This window comes from Rhodamnia argentea, chromosome 10, assembly GCF_020921035.1.
Source record: "Rhodamnia argentea isolate NSW1041297 chromosome 10, ASM2092103v1, whole genome shotgun sequence".
Classification (NCBI taxonomy): domain Eukaryota; kingdom Viridiplantae; phylum Streptophyta; class Magnoliopsida; order Myrtales; family Myrtaceae; genus Rhodamnia; species Rhodamnia argentea.
In genome coordinates, this window is record NC_063159.1 from 5892894 (window position 1) to 5917072 (window position 24179).

The 24179-nt window shown below is 39.2% G+C and overlaps 2 protein-coding genes across 3 annotated transcripts in view; one reads left to right on the plus strand and one right to left on the minus strand.

Moving 5' to 3' along the window:
* Positions 1 to 13740, minus strand: part of LOC115749276 (pentatricopeptide repeat-containing protein At2g38420, mitochondrial) — a 28478-nt gene extending 14738 nt beyond the window's left edge. The window contains exons 1-5 of one of the 2 annotated variants that reach the window (XM_030686015.2): positions 13433 to 13740; positions 11473 to 13275; positions 11348 to 11423; positions 10114 to 10297; positions 3337 to 3351 (exon numbers count right to left, since the gene is read on the minus strand). In XM_030686015.2, the coding sequence (XP_030541875.1) occupies positions 11566 to 13089 (1524 nt within the window). In that variant the 5' untranslated portion in view covers positions 13090 to 13275; positions 13433 to 13740 and the 3' untranslated portion in view covers positions 3337 to 3351; positions 10114 to 10297; positions 11348 to 11423; positions 11473 to 11565. Of the gene's footprint in view, positions 1 to 3336; positions 3352 to 8845; positions 9990 to 10113; positions 10298 to 11347; positions 11424 to 11472 lie in introns of those variants that run through there. The other variant, XM_030686016.2, reaches the window with a different exon arrangement.
* An 8210-nt stretch (positions 13741 to 21950) lies between these two features.
* On the plus strand, positions 21951 to 23611 carry LOC115749261 (protein LURP-one-related 15-like). Its single transcript, XM_030685998.1, has 3 exons — positions 21951 to 22196; positions 23175 to 23402; positions 23477 to 23611. The coding sequence occupies exons 1-3, from the start codon at positions 21951 to 21953 to the stop codon at positions 23609 to 23611; spliced, it is 609 nt and encodes a 202-aa protein (XP_030541858.1).
* The last annotated feature ends 568 nt before the right edge of the window (positions 23612 to 24179 follow it).

A 24179-nucleotide genomic window follows, 5' to 3' on the forward strand; every position in this document is an offset into this window, starting at 1 on the left:
ACCTTAATCATTCCAATGTTGGACTCGAGCTTGGTCACACTTGCTGAATCTTTTTGACTTGTCCAAACCCTAATTGACAAATTCGCACACCCATTGATCTGAAAGGCATCAAATTAAATTCGATGCCAGTTTAATTAATTATCAGACCCGTCATTGTCTTCCTCCACTATGTTATGCATAAATGAACCTAAGTAAGTCCTTAAACTGCTTTATCCGAAACCTCGTCTGAATTTCAGAATCCCTCGTATATAAAGAAAATAGAGAGTTATTTCATGCACCATCAAGGAAAAAAAAAAGATATGATTGGCAATTGGGCATGCATAATAGACGGATACCAACACGTTGAAATAAGGAACACATCTAGGCAGTTCGCTGGATTACCGAATAGGCACCGGAAGTCCCTGTAGGAGAGAAATCTCCCTTCTTTGATGAGGTAACTCCTCAACCACACCAATTTAATTAATTATGACACCCATCATTACCTTCCTCCACTGTGTTGTGCATAAGATTATGCTCTTGGGTGATAAGTCCACTGTATGTGTTAGCGTGCCTACTGGACAACCTTTACCTAAACACCATGCTTGTGCTCTCCACTAGATTAATTATCACATAATCTTAATTAATTACCACCTCACCCAACCACTAATTTGAACTTTTTCCCATCACTCACTATTTTCCCTCCCCCCTTTTCTCAAAGCTGATGTCAAGCATGGCTTGTGAATTGACATCTCTAAATATTTATAGAGTTTGTACCATAAAGGCTTTCTGAATTGTTGTCTTGCTTTCTGTTCATGGGTTAGGGTTTTGTTTAATGGAATGGTGCGGACAACGGAGATCGTCTCCTACTCGTGTCATTATCGTTGTCTGTCAGTGTATGCCAGGTCGAATCGAGCGAATTTGGATGCATGTAAGATCACAAAGCCCACCATCCAAAGATAAAGGCCACCACCATGGCATATCCTTATTTAAATCCAATCTGCACTAGTCTAATGGTACATAGAAAACTATAGATTATATGTTAGATAATTGAGAGCCCATGCCCTTCATTCTCTTTATATGATATCCATAATAAGCTTGTCAATTTTTGCCTTCTCTGTTGTTGACACGAGTTGAAGCCCCTACCCCCAAGAAGAAATTATTTGTAACTTAGTAACATCAAATCAAGTCGATCACATTTGAACGAGAAGTGCGGTTCACACCGGAACAAAAGAAGTTATATCTAAACATATTAGTTCTTAGTGGTGTTTTGGTTACCACATTACTAAGCAAATAAATGGATTGTACACCATCTTTCCTTTATGAAAGTAACAAGTTATATTATTCCTATGCCTCTCCTCTAGGCTAGGGCTTGGCCAATGTGCTTATTTAACCCAGAAACATGTAATATTGCACCACTGAATGAAAATCAAGCTTGCTTGAAGGGCATGCACATTGGCAATTCTCTTTTTCATATTTGGGAGCATTAACGAGAGTATCTTTTATCCTTACCAAAAAAAACGAGAGTATCTTTTATGAGGTCTTATTAACGAGTGCCCTTGAGGCTGCGGTTAAGCATGTTTAGTTAGGATTACTTCAATCTTTGAAAAATTGATTACACATAAAATAGTAAAAGCAATCCATGAAAAAAAAATGTAAATTTTTCTTAATTGCTTTTGTTAGTATGTCTACACTCGTTAATAAAATCCTTTTTTGATGTAGTAAAATATGCCGAATACACGTGGCATTCGAATATTGATCAGGGTTTTCGGTGCTGTGTGACTTGAGCATGGAATCATTTCCCGCCTTCGCCGAAACCCTAGTTTCCACCATTTTTTACCGTACAAAGGGCTTCTCGAGAATCATCTCGTCGCCAAAATATTGTGAGATTGGGACAGATATATGGCGGGCCAAAGGAATCAAACGAAATTATGCCAAAAAAGAAGGGGGGACGTTTGCATGTTTATATGCCTTTGTCTACGGCTTATGTGCTTTTCCGCAATCTGGACCATGCAATTGATCCAAGATATTTGATAATTAGCACGCCTCATAGGCCAGAGGAAGATTTCCTCAATCTCTAGGAAAGAGATAGAATGTGGATGTCTACTCATAAGTTGTTTTCATCTCTTTCCCATCTCTCGTGCGTCCAAACGCCGAAGATCTTCACAAATAAATATCGTACATGCGCTATCTTTATGTAATACACATTAGGGGTGACTGCTCCCATTCTGGTCACATCCAAAAATCAAGAATCAGATCGGAAGGGCCGGTTCTCAATTTTTGGGACCGATCTTGTCCAGTTCCCGAGCAATCCAATAAAACCGGTGAATTATTAGTAAAAGTGAGCAACACGGACCTTAATTTTATCAAAAATCTGAAATTTGCAGTTTCGGACAAAATCCAAAACTTACAAGACCCATCTACCCCTCTTTCACGTAGGTCCACACTATCTAGAAGAGGCTAGACGGTGTTGCGCCGGGATGAGCCACCGGATAATTAAGGCTTGGGGTTGAGAAAACACTGGCGAGTCGGCGACGGCGACTGAAAGAGTTGGGGAAGAGGGAGGAGGAGGAAAGGAGGGGGGATAGTTAGAGTTTTAGGGCACCCTCGGGAGGAGGAGTGAAGAGAGTGATGCGGTGGAATTGATAATGAAACTTTGTTGAATAAGCGGACAAAGATCATTTTGGTGCGAGATACGAGTTGACATTCCGTAACGAGGAAAAATATGATGCAAAACATAGATTTTCAAAAGTGAGGATCCAAATTATGGTACGGTCGCAGAAACGAGGATGATAACCATGATGTTCCCAAAACCAAAAAATAATATGAAGAAAAACCATATGAGGCCGAGGGGCAATGGAATTTACAAGACGTGGCTCAAGTTCTCAGAGAACGACGGGCGGGCGTAGCCAGTAGTTCTCAATAATTGTGATTTTGAAATCCAATCCAAAACAAATTGCTAGTAGTTAGATGTCTATAGCGAGGACATGGCATATCGATGGATTGTCGCACGTCATAAGAACAAGAGGGCGACAAGCACACGCGAAAAGCAGGCTAGGTCTTCCCCGACTCTAATCCCGGGGCTTGCTGGCCAAAAACGTTGCATGAGCGGCACTCCGGAGGCATAGTACTTGCATAAGATCCCCCGGCACGAGTAATTGTCATTGTATTCGAGAAATTATAATAAGAAATAGCATAATTAGTTAGCATTAAATTGATTTGAATAAAAAAATTGGCCAAACATTCATTTTTTTTTAATAATTCTTGAAACTCTCATCCTTAATCTAACTTTAAAACGTTAATTTTTTGGAGATTAACCAAAGACCAATCCTATTCGTTTCCCCTGTTTTAAGACATGACAAGCATCTAAAGGACCTTTCACTGTGGTTGGAGGGAAGTGGACGTTGAAAGAGTCGGTGGGTCTAGTAAAAACGACATCGAGTGCGATCATGATTATCTTCGGACCACCTAATTAAACTAAGAAAATAAAAAAATAAAAATATTTTTTTAACCTTATTATTCAAAGAAAAAATGTGAAAAAATATATATATATTGCACTGGTCAGCCACGAAACCCCTACCACTTGTTCTTGGTCAACTTTCAATCACCTCATTTACCAATCTTAGAGGAATAATTGAGAAGAGGTGTCCGACACTTTCAATCGTGTTGATTTCGTAATGTCCGTTGACTTTTGACTGTGTGGAGGAACCTAAGATTATCCATATGTTGCGGTTATTGGAAGAATTATATGGTGCAATTTTTATCTGGGAAGTTAGGTTTATTTTACCATATTTTTAGCGTGCACGTACACAAAGAAAGCGGCGTTTGAAATATTAAGTAAAACCGCCATGTTAAGAAATATTTGCATTAAAGAAATTGACAAAAACACTTGATAAGAAATTACGATGAATTTTGATAGAAATACATGATGCGAGAACATTATACACACAGAAACAAAAATTCTTCCCAATTTCAATTTTTTAAGGTTGTAAGATAGAAAATCGGGATGTGCATGGTTTTAGGGTAGAACGGGAACCGGGTCGGTGGAAATCGGTTCTATTTGAAGTTTCAGAGTATGTAGGGTAGGTTCCGAGTTCCAAAAATTAGGAAAGTTATATCGATGGGTAGGTTCCGGATTCCAAATTAGTGGACCTTGGAATTTGAAATTTGGAACCTATAGCCTATAGCAATTTTTTGTGTTTTTCATTGTATATATTTTCACGCGATCTTGTAGTATTCCATGTTGGCCGATGATGTGTGTTTAATCTGGAACCATTAGTTTGAACTTTTATTTCTAATGATTCTTATGGCTGGGATTTTTACTTCGTTAATGTTTCAAATTATTTGTGTATCTATATATGAGTTGTGGTCAGTGGATTGTAGCAACAAGTAGTGGTCATAAAATATGATGATTCATTGCAATCGTTTGATTAGAAATACGAGTGAAACCTGGGTGGACCTTAGAACCAACACCGACACCTATGACAGGGTAGATTTTAGGTTTCAAGGTATGTAAGGTAGGCTGTAGCTTTCAAAAAATAAGAAACATGTTCCGATGGATAGGTAGTAAAATCAAAACCCGAAACCGCCCACCCTAAATAGAAAAGATTCAAGCCATCGTAAAGTGTTGAAATATCCAATCCGTAAATAGACACACAAGCAAGCCTAAAATGGCTAACAGGTGGAATTTTAAAGAAACTTCCCAATGCATTTCGTAAAATAAGGATCACAGCTATGTGGTGTCTAAATAAAAATTGTGATTAGTGCATTGTAGCAACAAGTGGTGGTTATAAAATGTAATGATTTATTGTAATCATTTAATTAATAACACAGGTGGAACATGGTTAGACTCTGGAACCAACATTGAAACCATGTCTAATGTAAAGTCTGTCTAAGTTTTCAAAAGGAAATTCTAACACAAGATCATACAAGAAGGATTTTACCTCTATTTGCTTATTTCTTCGTGGGCGAAAAGCTAAATCTATTTTTTTATGTTCTCCATATATTAGAAAACATGTATGATCTCGCGAGGTATAAATCAAGGAATTAGCAATATGCCTTGCGAATCAAAAGCTAAGCACAAGGAAAGATTGTCCAAAAAGCCTCAAATTTATTGCGTTTTTGTCAATTCAATTCTAAATCTTCTAATTGTACTAATTGAGAGTTAAATCTTTTCACGTTTTATCAGTTGGATCCATATGACCATGAACGAATGTCACCAAACTCTTGTGCATTTTACAAGCATTCTCTTTTCTTCTTAAACTCCTAATCTTTCTTTTTCATTTTTTTTTACTGGAGTAGCCATCGATTTCTTCGCGTGAGCCAAGATAGCAACCTCACGAAACAGGACAATAAAAACCACGCATGTTCTGTGGCGATCGGCAGCCTTCAAAGCATTCTAGGATTTGGACGTGACGATGATACAAGTGGTTTATGTTTCGTTTTCTCTACTTTGGTTCTGATATTTTTGGCCAGGCAAGTTGTTTATGTCGACCCATCGGAAAACTCCCTCCCTCCATAGGATTCTAAAACCATTTGCACGTTTTTTGTTTTTTTTTTCATTTTTGTGCTGTCATTAGTCAACCTCATCATTGCTTTCTTATTCACAAAGACATTTTATCCCATAATGTGAAAAAAATTACCCAAAAAATCATAAATTTGTTACAATCGTATCAATTTAGCTCTAAACTTTTTTTTTTTTGCCAAGTCAATCTTAAATCTTTTGCATTTGTATCAATTTAGTCAATCTAGCCAATTTTGACGAGAAATCATGACGCGACCGATGCCGACTTGGCCAATTTTTAATTGTATTTCAATATTTTTTTAAATTTTTTTTCCTTTATATTTCTTTTTCTTTTCCTTCTTCCTCCAATCGGCCGCCGAGCCCGATGACCGACTAAAGGCAAAGGCCAACAAGGTTAATCTCGCTAGCCTCTAGGGAGGCTCGCCCTCACCCGCCTTAGCCTTTGATCGATTGCCGAGCTCAACGGTGGGCTAAAGGAAGGAAGAGCAAAAAAGAAAAAAAAAAAAAAATAACCAGATAATTCAAAGAATTGTAAAAAAAATTATTAAAAATTGCAACATCATCGTTTGCTGCCCCACATCAACATTTCTTGCCAAAATTGATCGAAATGACCGAACCGACATAAATGCAAAAGGTTTAAAGTCGAATTGGCAAAAAAAAGAAGAAGAAAGGATTAGAACTGAATAGGCATAATTGCAATAGGGTTATGACTGTTTTGGTAATTTTTTCCTATAATGTTGAGTCTAGTCTTGTTCTTGGAACGTGTTTGAAAAACAGGGAGAGGGAGAGAACTTGATTCCAAAGAAACAGCAGCCCAAACTATTAAATTTGCAAGTGAAACCAAAGGTGCCCCCAACTCCACTACCTTCTGTAGCCACATTTGACCTAAAAACAGCTTTTGCATGTACGTGTTGTGGTCACGAATGGTGTCATAAGCAAGGCACACCAGTCGTTCTCTAGCCGAAACGAATCTGACCACGGAAGTCAGAAGATTAATCTCACATTGGCTCATGTATGTGGTTCTTCTTTGCTCCGTGTCTTCTCCACGTGGGGAAGTTGACCACCCATTGGGGCAAAAGATTTTTAGCTCAGCTCTTATAATTCCATAAAAAAAACGTGAGGATTGAGGCGTCAAAACGAAAATGCGTAAGCGTGACGATTCGAACTAAGGTATCGAGTCAGGGAAAACGATCATATTTGTATTTGATAAAACATATTCCGTTGAAATTCGCCATCTTACGTATTCCTCTAGCTATTACCCGATCAAAGACGCAGAAAGGCTTGATTCATTCTCTAAGTTTTGACTTTAATAAAGTCAATATTTGTTTTCGACACACACTAACACTAGGTGTGGAAGAAAATTGTCCAATAAATCCTAAGCCTCTCGCACTTTGGCCAATTCAATTAGAAAACCTTTCGATTTTTGCCAATTGAGTCATATATACCTTTTGACTCGTTGCCGATTGAGCGATTCCGGCCAATTTGATCCGAAAATCGCTGGCTCAAACGGCCGGCATCAATGTAGATGATTTTCGTACCCAACAATTGTCCCCTTGCCCCTCGGATATCACCGCTCTATCCGCAACTGAATTCGAGTCGTGCGGCAAATCAAAGCTGAATTGCACAAATGCAATGGACAATTCAAAAGATGGAAAATGGAAAGAAAGAAAAAGGAAAAAGAGGAAGGATCCTGGAATGATTTTCGGGAGCCCTTTTTTGAACGACAAGTGTGCAATCCAAGGGGATTTCAATGCGTGTGGTCCGCTCTAATTCTGCGACAAACGTCAACGGTCCCACGATGCCAACGAAAGCTTTGATTGATTCATTCCTTCAAGTTGAATGCATTGTACTAAAAAGAAGAAAATTTTACATAATGAATGGGATTCATTTCGTGAATATCACGAGATGGAAACAATTCTCGTTTCCAAACTAAACTAGGGTTTAACTTTTTTTTGTTTTTGTTTGGGTAACTTTAGACCAATCTTTTTGATATGGTATTATCGTAATTTGTTGGACTAAATCTCCCATAATAGATCCTCCATCCTTTTCTTTGTTATATATTGGTGAGGCCAAAGTAGTACCTACCAACATGGTTTCTCTCTCCCTCTCTCGCTCTCTCGCTCTCAATCTTGCTCGCTCTCGCTTGCGGACATGAGAAGGTGTGCGAAGAGCACGATGGAGAAGCAGGGCACGTGCATTACCGACTTGTGCCGTACGTACATGGAGAGAACCAAGAAATTGGCTGAACCTTGAAGGGTTGGCGAACCATGAGTGGGTTCTTCATGTGCCCTTCTTCCCCATCGTGACCAGCCCACCTCTGAATTCATCCATGAAAGCTTCTCTCAGTATTGCTTCCGGAATGCTCGGTGAGTTCACACCTTTAAGTTCATCCATGAAAGCTTCTTCTTCTTCTTCTTCTCCTCTCTCTCTCTCTCTCTCTCATATACGCAAAAAGACGTAGACATATAATGTATGTATGAGGAATCAGGCTATTCATCTACACAGTCAGCATAATGAGGTGCGCATGAATGACATCCTTTCGGCATGATCGAAGAAATGAATATCTAGTTCATTCTAATGTATAAAATCTGAGCATATTGGCATCTATGGGTAAATAAGGAAGCCTTAGACCAATCTCGAGCCATCAATTCACTGTAGATTTCATGTTCGACAGAAGCATACTGTACATCAGTGTATGTTTCTTTTTCAAGTAGGTATTATATTGCACGAATTGCTGATTAACCATGAGATTATTCGAAGGACTAAGCTGTCGAAAGCAGCGGAGGTTCCTAGACTGGGGAACATCTTCAACTCTTTTCCTCTTCTTTTTTGGGGGATTAGGATTTTTATCAGTAGGACATCTCAAAATGTTGCTTCCCTCTCCGTCTCTGTTGCTCCATTCTTCAGGGGATTGCCATTTTCAGCACTTGGAATTGTCTCCTTGCTTACTAAGTATTGTAACATGCATGTTCAAGATTCAAGAAGTTGCTGATCCATGTGTTTGTCTATCATGGGCTTGTTTCGCCGGTAAATGGCTTCTTATCGCGATATCAGAAGCTCGAATTACTTTACGACGTTTCTGTCTCCAGCTGCTTCGTTCATATGGCTTTTCCGTGTTCAACATTCCCCGTGTAAATCCGACTTAGGTAAGAGGAAAAATGGTTGACAAGTATGTATGCTGGAAAGTAGATTATGCATTGCTGTCCTTTCTTTGAGACTTTGTTCTTTGCTTCAATAGATGCTAATGCCCTTGAGGAATTAATGGGGAAAATTAGAGAATCGCTATCATCCCAAAACTTAGAAAACTGAAAAACCCCCAATGTCCGGTCCATCCATTATTTTTAATTTGCCTCTAAACATAGTCGGCACCGTCCAAGGAAAAAAAAAAAGGTACCACACGAACATTGGAATAGATTAAAATTAAGACACAACCGCGCTGTGCTTGCTACGTATCAGACGCCTTGTAGTGGGCGCTCAAGACAGATTGCAACCAAGATCGTCCAAGTTTCTTATCAAAGAGGATCCATAGATTGAATATCACAAAATGGATGCTTTTCAAAGTGGAGTGCTTAAGAGAGACTGTGAATCGTTCTAATATCCGGAAGGACCAGTCGAGCCGAAAGGTCGGATATCCCGCATTAAAGAAATCGGGATTATCATAAAGAAGAAATGCATAAAGTGCGAACATTGTCGACATTTCACGTTGAGATGCTAATTGTGTATTGATTGTTCGAGGGTGTCGATGGCTACATATGTGAAGTCATCGTGGTGGATGCATTGTCAAGAGATAATTAAGCCACAATACATAATAGAAGGGGACTGATTGACGTTTCTTAACAGCTAGAAATTCATATGAAAACTAATGGGGTTTTCTTGCAAAATTGGCATTAACCAACCAATGTTTGTATACCAAGAAAACTACATTCTCGCTTGCACAAAATATGGAAAGCTTACCATCTCACTTGCACAAATATAGAAAACTTGAGAAGGGCGTCAAATTGATCCTTTACTCATGCTTCTTAGTCGTATGTTGTTGATATGCGCCAACTGATTCTAAGGACATTGACATTTTGCTAAGAGCTTCGGATCTCTAAGTTCGATTCCTCAGTCTTCATCGCTCCAGCGTACCACCTTCACGTGCTTTAGGCAATCGTTGCCCCAGGCAATAGCCTTGCATGAGACGACACACTCGAATAGATCGCTGGATGTCATCGAATTCCGATCATCCCTTTACCCACATGACAAATGCAGCACTCACGTCCATGCCTTCGTCCTCCCATTAGCTTCACATGAGAGGAAACACAACCAACACAGGGTGAAACACATCCCACAAAATTGGTGGATCGATAACAAGTTTAGGAAGCTTTAAGGACAAGGAAGGTGTTAGGTGATGATAAGTTGGTAGTCTCAACATGTACAAAGCACAATGTATGTGTGTATTTTGGCATTGCATTGTATTGACTCTGACTACAAAAGTACAAGAAGGGACCTGCATGTAAGAAGTAGAGGATAACCACTAAAATCTAGCTACATGTATGCTCCAACTACCTAACTACATCTACTAACCAACTACATCAATGCAAACGTCAAAAAATCTCTAACATTGCATTCACATTCTGGTTGGATTTTCCTACCTGACATTCTGAACCATGTAATTATCACTACTGTGACCTGAGGACAGCTTTGTGAAGAATGTAGAGAGCATTTAGAAGTAGTCGGATCACTTATTGTCATAAATTTCATATTTCAAGAATCGATGAAAAGTTTTGTTACCATTTCCTGCAACCCATGCATATTCTGCAAAACAAGGACCCAAAAAGTCCGATTATAAAACAATTGGAAGAAGCCCTTTAAGTGATTTTCTTTTATAGGAATAAAAGGATTTTGCCAAAAATAAATTTTCAAGAACATCAGAAATGTACAAGGAAGGAGAAAGAAAAGAAAAAAAAAAAAAGAAGGAAAACCTCACATGACTATGTGAAGTTAGAACAAGAAGCCCAAAGCCAAATAAAAGAGTATAACATAGAAGCAAGCAAAGATTCTAAACCCTCAAGGAAAATACTTTAATAGATAGGCGGTTGAAATAGGTATTACTCACTGGGTGGAGGAAACGATGACATAAAAAGATAGTAAACTGAGGTGGACAGAAAGGAAAGGACAATAATTCAATGCAGGCAACAGAATTGCGAGTCTAATCACAAGAAAATGATACGGAAATAAATCTGACATGTAGACTCCACTGCATTTAGAAACTCTTGCATAGATGTGCGAAACCTCTGAGAATATTTTAGTTCATTAAGGAATTGAAAGCAATAACAATTCAAATCTGCAGTCAATAACTTGATATATAAACCAGAACCCAAGGATTCTGAAGGTTAATGGCCTTAATAATTCCTGAATAACAATAGACTATAGCAGGGAAATGATAATTACATTGATGCAAGTTTGGCCAGGTAATTCATGTCAGACTAATTTGGACTGATAAGATTGTGAGAAATTTCACTATCTTTTCAAAATAGAAAATTTCAGGCATCTCAATGCATAACATGTATTTAGTTCAAGATATAGATGATCTTATAAAGAAACCATAAAACTATTTGTCAAAGACTTATTATCATCCCCTTCTGGACAATCATTTGTTAAGCTCCAAATACCAACCCACAAGCAGTGAACGATGCACTTCATCTATTTCAATCCAAGTACTATATCATGCCATGTAGAAGTGGATATGAATCTCAATAAGAAAAGAGAGATGCAAGTGAAATATGCGAAAGGTATAGATGCAATTTCCACAAGCAAACACATTTTAACCATCAATGAAATAGCAGAACATCAGTAGTCAATTACCTCCTCATTAGGTGGAAGGAGAGAGTTTCGCACTGCCATGTTGTTCACCAAATAGGCATTCATCTACAGGGCACCAGTTCACCAAATAGGCATTCATCTACAGGGCACCATATCTTCTATGGCCCTTTGAATACTGGCTTCTTCATGGATTTCAAATTTTCAATTTTCTACGAAACAGGGTTCAAACAAGGCTGCCATTCAACAAAAGCAAGCGCACTTCATTCAACTTGTGTAGAATTCACCAACTCAGTTAGACTACTCTCCAGCGAATTGATTTCTGATCTGCAGTTACGAACAAGTGCTTCCCAAGTCATAGCTCCAGGAATTATACCCTTCCTGACAATCGCCTCAAGTAACTCTGGCACTTTTGAGAACAATCTTCGCTTGCACAAACTACATACTATCTCATCAACTGTTAAACATTCAAATTGTGAACTCTTAATCAATAATTCATCCACTAAATCACCAGCTTCAGTAATTTTACCATTATCACTGAATCCCTCAAGCAGAAGCATATATATCTGCAACATTAGTCCGAAACTTTTCAATCCTATTTCTCTCACTAACTGTCTTGCCCTATTCAGCTCCCCAACTTTACATGATCTCTTAATTATCGTGATGTAAGTAGCATCATTAGGTATGCAGCCAAGTTCTTTCATACAAGCTACCATTTCAACAGCTGCTTCAAGATTATTCTGCTTACACAAACCATCTATATACACGTTGTAGGTATACACATCAGGGACCAAACCCAGAACAAGCATTTCATCAAATAACTCCTCTGCCTTCTCATAATCCTCCTCGGCAATGACCCCACTCAAGACCATAGTGTAGCAAACAGTATCAGGTTTAATGCCATCAACCTTCATCCGATTCAAGACATCCAAAGCATCATTGCCTCTTCTACTCTTCACCAAATACTTCATGACATTCGTATAATCCACTAGCCCTGGGAGAAAACCCATTTTCCTCAATTGTTCCATAAAGCCCAAAACCTCAACACTAGAAAAGTTCCTCTGTCCACAGAATGATGAAAGTATCAGCGAGCAGATTCTCCCATCAACTGAGAATCCATCACTTATCAGTCTATTCAATATGTCGATAGCATAATTCACTTTCTTCAACCGACAGAGTGTGCCAATCATTATTCTAAAAGTCGATTCATCTATCCTGATATTCATCTGTTGACTCTTCAGCAAAATCTGAGGCACCATCTTCAAGTGATCTCTGCTATGACAAAGTACTAACAGTAGAGCATTCAGTGAGTAGACAGTAGGGACACACCTGAACTTAGGTATATCGAGAAACAAACCAACAGCATCTTCAATTTTGTTGAAATCTCCATAGAACTTAATAAGATCGCTCAAAATGTACTCAGGAGTTTCGAATTTCTCCACACTTCGAATGTGATCAAGGACTGGTGGAATCAGGTGGAACTGCGAGGTTTCGCATAGACTCTGGATGATGAAGCGGTAAGCATTTGGGGTTGGTTCACAGTTGTAAGCACTAAAGGAGTCTACCAGAGTGGTAACAAGATTGGGCCCAGTAGGATTTTGCAGTAGATGCTGATTGCGGTGGTGGCACAATGGCTCTACGGTGGTCTTGACTGCGTCTTTTAGAGTTCGCATGGCTTGCTCTTCACAGAAAGTTTGGTGCCACTTTGTTTTGTATGGGGACAATGGCCACTTCCTGTTCCTCCTCAAAAATTGGTTCGCGCCCTTCAGAGAAGCCAGCCTTTTCATATCGAAATCAGGAGCGAACAGCCTCGGAACGAAGACTTTGGCTCTTCCCAAACCGTGGCTGCCCTACCGTCATGAAGGTAGGGAATTCACCTGTAATTTCATTCAGGCATTCCGTCGAACATCTAGAACGCAATTATTAGCTCAAGTACTACAACCTTAATTTACAGCTTAATGAGTCAAAAAAATCTTGCCCGTCAAAGAACAACAGTCAATCAATCTGCATCAATTCAAGATTGTGCAGAGATCAAACAAAGGATGTTCATTTCTTTCACCGCCTGACCATGACAACCTCTTACAAACATACAAGAAAAAGGTTTTGAAAAAGGCAAACTTTGTTCTCAACCTGCAAATGGAAAGCGTCAAGATCGGATGACTGCTTTCATCGACATGGGTCCGCTAGAAACAAATCCCACCCCGCGTGTTCTTCTCCTTTGAGTCGTTCCTCAGATGAAAAGTGTGCTCGTATGACTCGGTTCTTTGCCTTGGTAATCAAACCTCTTCGACGACGCACTTGACCACTTCATGGGCAGCCAGAACAGATCAAGAAGAACGCAAATGCTGTCTGAGCTGTAAGGAAGTCGTCGATATCGATAGACGAAAAAGAAAAGGCATTTCGTCAAGCGAAACAAGCTGACATTTTTTTCACAAACGAGGTCGCGATTTATAACGTCTGTTTGCCAAATTCAAGTTGGAGGATATTTGAATATCACAATAAGAAAATTCTTTCACTTCTCGTATCACAATTTCAAGTTTGGACAATATTCTTAAAAATAATTGTTTATATAGTTTGAAATAATTATCGAATGAAAAATATTTTACTCATTGACATTAATTTTATGTCTAAAAATTTTCATGAACCATGAAAGTATTTTTCGTTCATTAATTTTTGTAAACAATGTAAACGACCTTTCATTTTTTGTGAAATTGCAGAAATTGCTTATATCATTTGAAATAATTAGTCAATAAAAAATATTTTCATTATCGACAACGTATATGATGAAAACGGCTTTCATTCATTCATATTTATAAACGGTACAAGTAATCATTTTTAGAAAAATATTTTCCAGTCCATTGGCTCTCTGCAAAACAAATGGAGTCTTAGTGAAACTAGAACTTTCTTTTTATTCATACATGGAGCTCATTATTAGGTTAAATTTCAAATAAGGGTATGGTGGGCAATTATTTTTTTCAAAAAATGGCCTAAAGTGGATCTTGTCTTAAACAAGGGTCCGAAGTGGCTAATTTAGTCTCATATAAAGGCTCAAACTCGCCCAACTTATCCTATGGTGACATTAGGTGACATTAAAGTAGAATTTTTCGAATTCAGAAACTCCCATCCTTCAAAATTAATACGATATAAATCTCAAAGACAAATAAATACACGAGATTTGAAGCAGAAGTTTAGGATCGTAAATTAACTCAATTTACAAAAGGAGCCTTGGGGGTTTTTGTTCCATTCTAAGACAATACATGTAGGCCCTCAGTACTTCCTCCCTTATCCGGTCGATCTCCGGATCGTGAAGAAGGTGCTCACAGGGCAGCTTCGTCGTCATCGACACCGCCGGCTACATCCTCTTCAAAGTGAAGGACGTTCTCTTGACCTTCGTGCACCGGAAGCGCATCCTCCTCGATGCTGCCGGAAACCCCATCATGACCCTCCGACAAAAGGTTTTATTCGATGATCATTCACATACATCATCTGCTTCTTGTTACTTCTGCTCATCCTATTAACGTGAAGGTTCGAGTAACTCACTGCTATGAAGAACTTTGCTCCTTTTTGAGCCCGCTTGATGAGATCAAGTATGTCATGAAACTCAAGATCTTATCGAATGGTGTCAGTTCACATAAGACCACAGATTGGTAGAGAGATTCTAAATTTTGTCAAACTGTTCAAGGACGATCAGTGTCGCTTTTCAAAAGAGTAGAGGGGCAATTTTGATTTTCGAATAAAAGTACCGGGGACAACCCTCACATACCGAAATGTTACCAAATACATACATCATACATGTTCGGGTTCCTAAGCCAGGTGATCCGAGCTAGGAAAACGAAATAAAGTTTACGCTCTTTGTCATCGTTGAAGCAATAACAATGTCATTTTTGTAATTACTAGTATTATCAATACTATCACTGTCATAATGTTTGATGTTTTTGCAGTTCATGACGGCGCATTGCGGATGGCAAGTGTCTAGAGGAGAAAGCACAGAGCCTCAAGATCTCGTGTTCAGTGCAAAGACATCGTCAATTCTCTCAAGAAGAAGTCGCATGTCTTCTTGGCCGGTAACACCAACGAAGATGTCTACGACTTCTGGTTCGAAGGGAGTTGGTTCGACCGCTCTTGCACCATTTATGCCGGCGAGACTCCCACCGTCGTTGCCCAGGTAAATTTCGACACTTCTCTTATCAATTAAGGAAAAATGACATAAATAGTCTCTGAATTTTGGCATAATATGTAATGTCATTTTTAATTTGTTCAATACACTAACTTTAACTTAATGTGTAATATCATCCTTGAACTTTTAACTTGTTCAATGTAGTTCTTAGACTTTTTGTACATGTTCAATTTAGTCCATTCACTATATGAAAATGTTTAATGTGGTCTCTGAAATTGAATTGATGGAAGGATAACATTGATCATTTTCATATTTTTTAAGGACTATATTGAATATGTACCAAAAATTGAATGGTTACATTCAACAAATTAAAAGTTCAAGGACCACAATGAACATTGAGTTAAAATTCATAGACCGCATTGCACATCCTGCCAAAATTCAAGAATCATTTGTGTCATTATCCCATCAAATATTTAACTAAGATTGTATTAAATGTTTAAACAAACCAATCATGTGTGTGGATCCCACTTACTTTCAATATATAAATTACATAGAATGTTTGAATATGTTTACCATATTCCTCGAACAGAAAACTAAGAACAACGAGTGTACTCAACCGTGTTCGTATTTCTAAATTTAATTATTGCATGCCAAACGTGGGCAAGGTAAATGTTTCATAAGAAAACGATTATTTATTGGATAAACTTAATTCTCGTCACAAAAGGAAAAGGAAAATTATATGTGTGGCATGTTTTAAAGGAAAAAATAATAATTGACGGGGACTGATAAGTCAATGATAATTGACTTATAGACGTATCGTTCCCTTGCCTAAATGTTTCATGTACAAGATGTACCGACTTTTGGGGTATATATAGGGCGTGCATGGCAACACTTCTACTCTAGAAATCAACTTCTGGCTACTTCCGGAGAGAAGTATTTTTTTTTTTTTTACTTCTTTAAGTGAGTTCAAAACTACTTCCGAAATAAGAAAATGCTTTAGATGTAGAAAAATAAAGTTGCATAACCAAAATGATTTTTGCTTCGGAAGTTGCGTTATCGCCGGATTTGTGCTCTAGAAATACTTTTGGAGCAGAAATTCTATAGCGTAAATGTTGTCACGTGTGACAACGCTTTCTACAGAAAATATCATATAATTAGTTTTTTACCATATCGCAATTATGACCCTACAGTGCTAATTATAGCGGCATTAGACTGAATTTGTGTGATAAATAAATTTGAGTATTTTCATATAAATATGGCAACACTCGTTAATGCTACCTTACTTGGGTGGATTGCGTTTTTGTGTTGGTGTTGGTGTTGTTGCAGATGCAAGGAAGCACACGGTTCAAAGCGTGCTGATCGGGAAGGACAACTACATGGTCACGGTGTGTTCGAACGTCGACTACGCTTTCCTCTCGAATTTAGGGGTGTCAAAAAAGCCCGTGCCGGTCCAACCAGGCCCAATCCGACTAGGCTCGAAAATTCACCCTAATTTTCGGGCCTTTCGGGCTAGCTTGATACTGTTAGGATTGGGCCGGCTCGATTCCAGCTTTTTTTTTTTTTCACTCACGTTTTCTTTTTAATTTATCTTATTTTCACTTTTTTTATATTCTTTCATTAAACGAACATGTTAAGTGATTTTAATTCAAAAAAAAAGAAAAAAAAAAGAAATCGACCCGACCCCGCTTGAAGAGGGTTCGGGACGGGCTTGGCACTGTTCAGTTTTGGGCCGGCTTGGGCCGGGCCGAGACCCGGCCCGTTGACACCCATAGTCGCACTCATCGTCGTCCTTGACGAGATCAATCATAGGGGTTGTCAAAGTTGAAAGGAAACACATGGGTGGATGCGCCGTGTTTGTGGGATTTTCTCCATCAATGTGTATTTTTGGATCGTACTGTGTGATTTTCTTCGTCGATGTGCTTTTCCGATTGTACAAGGAAAAAGCCTTGTTCACGGAAATTTTGAAAAAAGGGTTGTGGTGATGTAAGCATTTTAAGTGGGAAATGGTTTGGTTTAGAAATCATTTGATGAGTCGCAATTGCCACACCATTAGAGTAGCCGATAATGATACGAGTCTCACTTTTTCCGCGGCGCGTCCTAAAGTTTCACCGATTCAATCATTTAAAACGACAAAGAATGTATCGCAAATAGTACCTAGGGTCGAAGCCCATGCTAGAGCATGCAATGCGAAAATTCCATTACAAAATGACGCATTCGATTCTCATTCTTTAACTCTGTGAATAATGAAAGTTTGACAAACCCAAAAATAACCAACATACGGAGGTAACATATCGCCAAAACATGTGTATTTACGTATTATCTTTTATATACGTGTTATATATATATATATATATATATATATATATATATGTTTATAAGTAGTTACTCTTCTTTTTAATAGGGGTTATATTTTGGTAGTATGTAGTTTTCTAATTACAATATTAGGTAATATTAGATTCTATTTTTTTGTTACAGAAGACCTTTTGTAATTTCTATGTTTCTCATTTTCTGCAAAAGAGGTGCCGTAGAATAGGGTGAGTAAAAAACGGTTTAAACCGTGAAATTACCAAATTAAACCAAACCGTTCAAGAGTACTTATTCAGAAAAACGGTTCACAAATTGAACCGAACAGTTTTTTGAGGTTTGGTTAGGTTACAACTTTTTGAAACCAAATCGAATCACTAAGCATCGTTGTATGATAATTTATTGAGTTGTTACAATGAAAAACTCCAAACTAGTACACATGTGAAAAATTTATCAATACATCAAGTGTCATGGTCATAATTTGGGCAAAGGGGCCCGGGGTTCTTTCCCAAGGTCTCAATACCCAAGTGCTGAGGCCAAATGTCTAGGAGCCGGATCCCTAGATGTCCTTCTCGAGGGTGCGGTGCCTAAGACTCCTAAACAAGAACATAGGATATGGAAGGTCGAGTATAAGTGATTGTAATAGTATAATTCTCCGATTTATTCATGGATTATTGGCGATTATCTCTTTTCATAGATGTAAATTTTGACATTTGAATAGAACCACGTAAATCTCTCGTGTCTATTACTGTTACTCGTTTTGTTTCTCTGTCGAGTTCTTCTCGCTCCTAATTTAATTGCAAAATTCCGATCCGCTTCTAAAACGTTATTTTCCACAACCGCAAGCGAATCAGTTACATTGAGGACGTAATTTCGAAAATTACCGTTTTTAATTTTCAACCAAAAGAGAGGAAAAAAAAAAAGGAGGAAAAAGACATTTTCCTTTAACTGTGCACGACTTCTTGTTAATCATCCGCTCGTTGTCTAGCTGGACTGTTTCCGAAACAATGGTGCTCATTCGTGAAAATTAACGTACGAGCCTGCCTTAACCATCTTCATATTCAGCATTTGTATTGCAATCCCCACCTCCCTCACGCCCTCCTCGAATCACCATGGCCGGACAGCCGTTGCCATTCCAACCCGCGCCGTTCCAACCAGCGCCGTTCCAACCCCCGCCGCCGCCCCCCGCGCCGGTCATTGGGCCCCAGTACTGTGTCGCTTACCCAATCGATCTTGGGATGGTGGAGAAGCTCATCTCGATTACCGAGGGGAACTTCGCCGTCTCTGATGCTGCCGGCAACGAGATCTTCAAGGTCAAGCACATATTCAGCTTGCTCCACGCGAAGCGCAAGCTCGTCGACGCGGCCGGCAACACGATCCTAACCTTCAAACAAAAGGTTCTTATCTCAAATTGGGAATGTGTCTCTTATCTTCACGAAGCAACCAATGAGAGAACAAAAAACGCATTCTTGTTCTATCCTGATACGGTCTTAATGTCCAGCAAAACCTAATCATCACCCTCTCATGCCTAAGAAAAAACGGGAGTTATCAATCTTTCTCCCTCTAACTCTATTCCAGATTGGTGGTTCTCAAAGGATTCTCAGAATTAACAATCTCCTTCCTCCTCTCATGTCTAAGATGATAACGAGACGACAACGACGATGATGATGGTGACTGTCTAGATAAAGCAATGCCAAACATCAATCCGCCGTCTAGTTTTTATCGTAGTGTGTTTGCTATAATTTATAGGTTGATTAAACCCTCTAACTTAGGCGCAAAATATTTCGTATGCAGAATCTCACTGCGCATTCGAGATGGCAAGTCTTCAGAGGGGAAAGCACAGAGCCAGACGATCTGGTGTTCAGCGCTCGGACGTCCTCAGTGTTCCAACTCAGGACCAAGTTGCACGTGTTCCTAGCGGGCAACAAATCCGAAAGCACCTGCGACTATCGGGTCGAAGGAAGCTGGATGGACCGGTCTTGCTCGATCTACGCCGGAGACAGTAGCTCCATAATTGCCCAGGTGTGTTATTCTTTTACCCTAGTCTTAGGGGAATACTCGGATGGTGGATTCAATGATAGCTCACAAGCATCATCATCTGCCATCTAGACACGAAAAAGCAGCTCTAGACACAGATTGTTCATCGTTCCATGTCCTTATCATTGATTCCAACTAACGAAACGGGACCGCAAAGCGAATTAGGTCAACTGATTTCGCGCTCTTTCACGTAGTAGCGAGCACAAAGAACAGAGAAGCTTGGTTGATCATCAAACTGAACCTAACTGTTGGCGTTGCGGTCTTGTATGGCTTTGCAGATGCACATGAAGCACACGATCCAAAGCATGGCGATTGGAAGGGAGAGCTACGGGGTGACCGTCTATCCCTACGTCGACTATGCTTTTATTGTCGCGCTTGTCGCCATTCTTAATGAGATCAATCGCGACAAGAGAGACTAGTAACTTCGACAAGACAGAACGGAAAAGTAATTACTGCGAGAAAAGGAAGAGGCAATGTTTGCTCCGCAGTTTTTCCTTAAATATATGTGAAAAAAAGGGTGCCATAGCTTATGTCCCATGGTTCATGGCGTTATCGTACAACATAGTTGCCTCACCTATCTTCGAGATGTTGTAAGTTTAACGTATCGCTAAACACTAGGGTTGATTGAAGGCCCCCCTCCTTCTCCCCCCCACCAAAAAAAAAGCACTAGGGTTGGGCAAAAGAAACCGATGGCCCAAAAACCCATAAAGGCCGAAGTTTTTCGAGCCTTATGGGTCCAGGCCGGGCCAACGAGCCTTCAGTAAAGTTTCATTTCCGGTCATTTTATATGTATATATGTGTATGTATGTATGTATTTCAAAGCCTAATGAACAAAACACTACCTCTCTTCTTCATCCCATTTTTTCAAGTTTGTCTCTTATTATGCTATCCGAGGTCACCTTGAGTTTGAGGGATGCTAGCAATATCCATGAGATTTGCCACATCTCTCTATATCTCCTCCTAATATTGTATATTTCCTTCGAAATGTTCATGATCACAGTTGACTATGATTGATACTACAGATCATGATAAGATAGTATGGATATTATATTACCTTACATAGTAGTCCCTTGTGCAGTCTATAAGTAAGTACCTATGTTGTACTCTCTACCGAATATACCGGAGTTACATGGTTCTATCCTTGTATTGACTTTAAGACATGATGAGTTCATTAAAGTTAAGAAAGACAGGATTAGTTAATTAAAAGTTTCATGTCGTTGTTCGACGGGGAGTCATATCTGCCTCTGAGATGCATTAACACGTCATTTGGCCGAATTATTTGACTAATTCCAAGGACAATCTTTCTTTCAATTGGATTCCTCGTGAACCAATCTAGTTTTATGTGTGAAATGAAATGTTCTTTAAGATTGATATTAGGTGCAGCAGACGTGGACACAAACACAACACAAGTATTGATATTCTGGTTTACTTTGTAGAAGAGCGAGAAGTAGAATTACAAGCACAGAGTACAAAAAGATGGCTGAAGGCAGAAGAAGCATTCATCTTGCATCAGAGCCTAAAAGACTAAAAGTCAACTTCCCTGTCCCTCTTGAACCCGTCAGGACTGACCCATATGGCTTCAAATTTAACATTTAAGTTTGTTACAATTGAGCAAGACTTAGGCTTAACATAACCTTTTCTCCAATAAGTTTGATACTCCCAAGAATGTTGTATTAAGTAGTTCTCTATATAGTCGGTTTCTGCTTACGTAGGTGTTGGGATGTGATTTATATTCCCAAGAACCTCTTTCAATGAACTTTGTAATTTGAGCCCGTGTTTTATGGGTAATTTAGACTTGAGCACATGAATAGCTATCGTCATAAACAATCTTTTTTCTCTTGTAATTGATAGTAGTAACAGAGGGGTAAAAGGTGATAATTATAGTGAAATTTTCTACTGGATGTAGCTTTTATTCAAGAGTGAACTAGTATAAATCTTATATATCGATTTCTCTTTCTTATCTTTATTACTTTATTTCGCTGTGATTTTGTATCTAATCCTAACGGTAACAATCAACAAGTTTCCATAGAAAGAGAGAGAGTAATGTGATTGCTCTCAATAGCACAAAACATTAAACTAAGTTGCTTTCCAGATTGACACTTTCTGCTATTATGTGTCACTATATATACAAGACGCCCTAACATAGAAACCCATCAGTTTCCCACATACACACACAGAGATTGTTCTCCAATGGCACAACCAGTTGGGACAATCCTTTTTGCTCCACAACCCGTTGTGGGGCTTCAATATTGTTGCCCTTACCCTGTGGACGTGGCCATTCTGAAGAAGGTGATGCACTTAAGCGATGGCAACTTCGTGGTCACCGACAACAACGGCAACCTCATCTTCAAAGTGAAGGGAGCTTTGCTCACCCTCCATGACCGTAGGGTCTTGATTGATGCCTCCGGGAACCCCGTTCTCACCCTTAGGCATAAGGTTCACTCTTGACTGGCTATCTACCCAAGCATTGGATATCTACCCTTGCTTTTCATAGGTTCTAGAGCTAGACACCGATCAGTTCTTCGTTTTCCTGTACATGGGTGAAGCTGGTTTCGAAAGGAACTGAGAACCAATAAAAACATGATAGGTTTCAAGATATGTATGATAGATCTAGAATAAGTCTTTGTGTTTTTTTTTTTTTTTTGGTTATATGTCTCTGCGCAATTCTATAGTATTTAATAGTGTCCGATGGTGAGTATGAAATCTAGAACCATTAGTTTGAATTTCTATTTCCAGCGATATCCATGACCGAAAGGTTTACATTGTTAATGTTTCCATGTTCTTCGTGTCTAAATATGAATTATGGTAAATAAATTATAGCAGAAAATGGTGATCATTAGAGATGATAATTCACCGCAATTATTCAATTAAGAATACATGTAGAACTTGGATAGTCCCTGAAACCAACCTTAGAACCTATGACGTGATAGGTTCTAGGTTTCACAGTATGCATGGTAGATTTTCAGGTTCCAAAAAATATGGAACTATTTCCGATGGATAAATTCTAAGTTCCTAGTTCAAAAAAATGGAAAAGCGGTTCAGATGGGTAGGTCTTAGGTTTCAGGAAGGAACCTAAACTACTCACCTCGACACAGAGTCATTACACACTCACTGATATATAGTACGAGGAGGACAAACTTGCACTGTATAGACAACGAGAAAGTGGAGAGTGTGGATAGTTATTGAGAGTGTGAGATAGAGCGAAGAAGGTGTTGTGTACCTCTGCTTATGCCTTAGGACGAGTGAGGCCTGTTAACTAGGCAAGTACATGAACCAAAGAAACTGAAGTTCGACAAATCGGTTAAGCAAAATCCAGGTTCAACAGTGATCCATTTGCAGACTATATGACAAGCAGAATCCGCACGAAAATGATGTTTTGTTATCAAGAGGCTCAGGTGAAGATGATTGGTGTAGATAATGACTGCTCATAGCCGGTGGCAAGCCTTCAGGGGGGAGAGCTCGGACATGAGAGACCTCATCTTCACAGCCAAAACGAGTGCGGTGATCCAACTCAAGACCAAGTTAGAAGTGTTTCTAGCAAATAACAGGAACGAGCAGGTCGGCGACTTCAAGGTCAAAGGTAGCTGGTTCGATCGGTCTTGTGTCATCTACGCTGGAGAATCCTCTAATATTGTCGCGCAGGTACGGAATAGACTCAAAGCTCGACTTTAAGATCGTGAACGTATCATTGATTCTGACTAATCTTGATGGTGCAGATGCATGAGAAGACGAGCATTCAAAGCGTGCAGCTGGGGAAGGACCAGTTCATGGTCATGGTCTATCCGAACATCGACTATGCATTCATCGTCGCGCTTATCGTGATCCTGGACGAAATAAACGGCGGAGACTGATGACCGGTACTGCGTTGTGAACTGAAGTGGGATAGTCTGTGTGCTTATGTAAGTTTTAGTGAAGTTTCTGGCTTGTAATTCTGTCTGCATGTTTATATACATTCCTAGGTCACTTCTCCATCCGTTTTCACGACAAAGTACCATGCATTCGAAGTGTACTCCATCAAGTATTTCCGTAATTTATCGAATAGGAACCTCGTGCTTTTTCACAGTAGAGGTTAGCGGTGGTTGTGGTTTTGCCACCGATGTTAATGGTGGCTAAAAGCGGGCGGGTGGTCGTTTCACCGAAAAGGACCTAAACATCTTTGAAGGATATGGATGGATCGACATGAATAGACATAACTTGTGAAGGGTCCTTTCATTCTTTTAGACTGGAAAGTAGCGTGGAGACCGGGGACGATCGTATGTAAAAATAAAGATAAATTTGTGAAAGCGTTGAATCTTTTTATTGACTGAAGATTCTTTACAAAAAGTACGATGTCACACGGGTTATGAACAACAGCGTTTAATAACTTTCTAATTTTATCCGCGGTTACAAGAAGTTACACCGGCGTCACTTCTCTGCAAT

Coding starts and splice junctions, on each gene's coding strand:
- LOC115749261 (XM_030685998.1), top strand. CDS start 21,951: ATGGCACAACCAGTTGGGACAATCCTTTTTGCTCCACAACCCGTTGTG. Junction 22,197..23,174: donor TTCTCACCCTTAGGCATAAG/GTTCACTCTTGA, acceptor TGATTGGTGTAG/ATAATGACTGCTCATAGCCG. Junction 23,403..23,476: donor CCTCTAATATTGTCGCGCAG/GTACGGAATAGA, acceptor TTGATGGTGCAG/ATGCATGAGAAGACGAGCAT.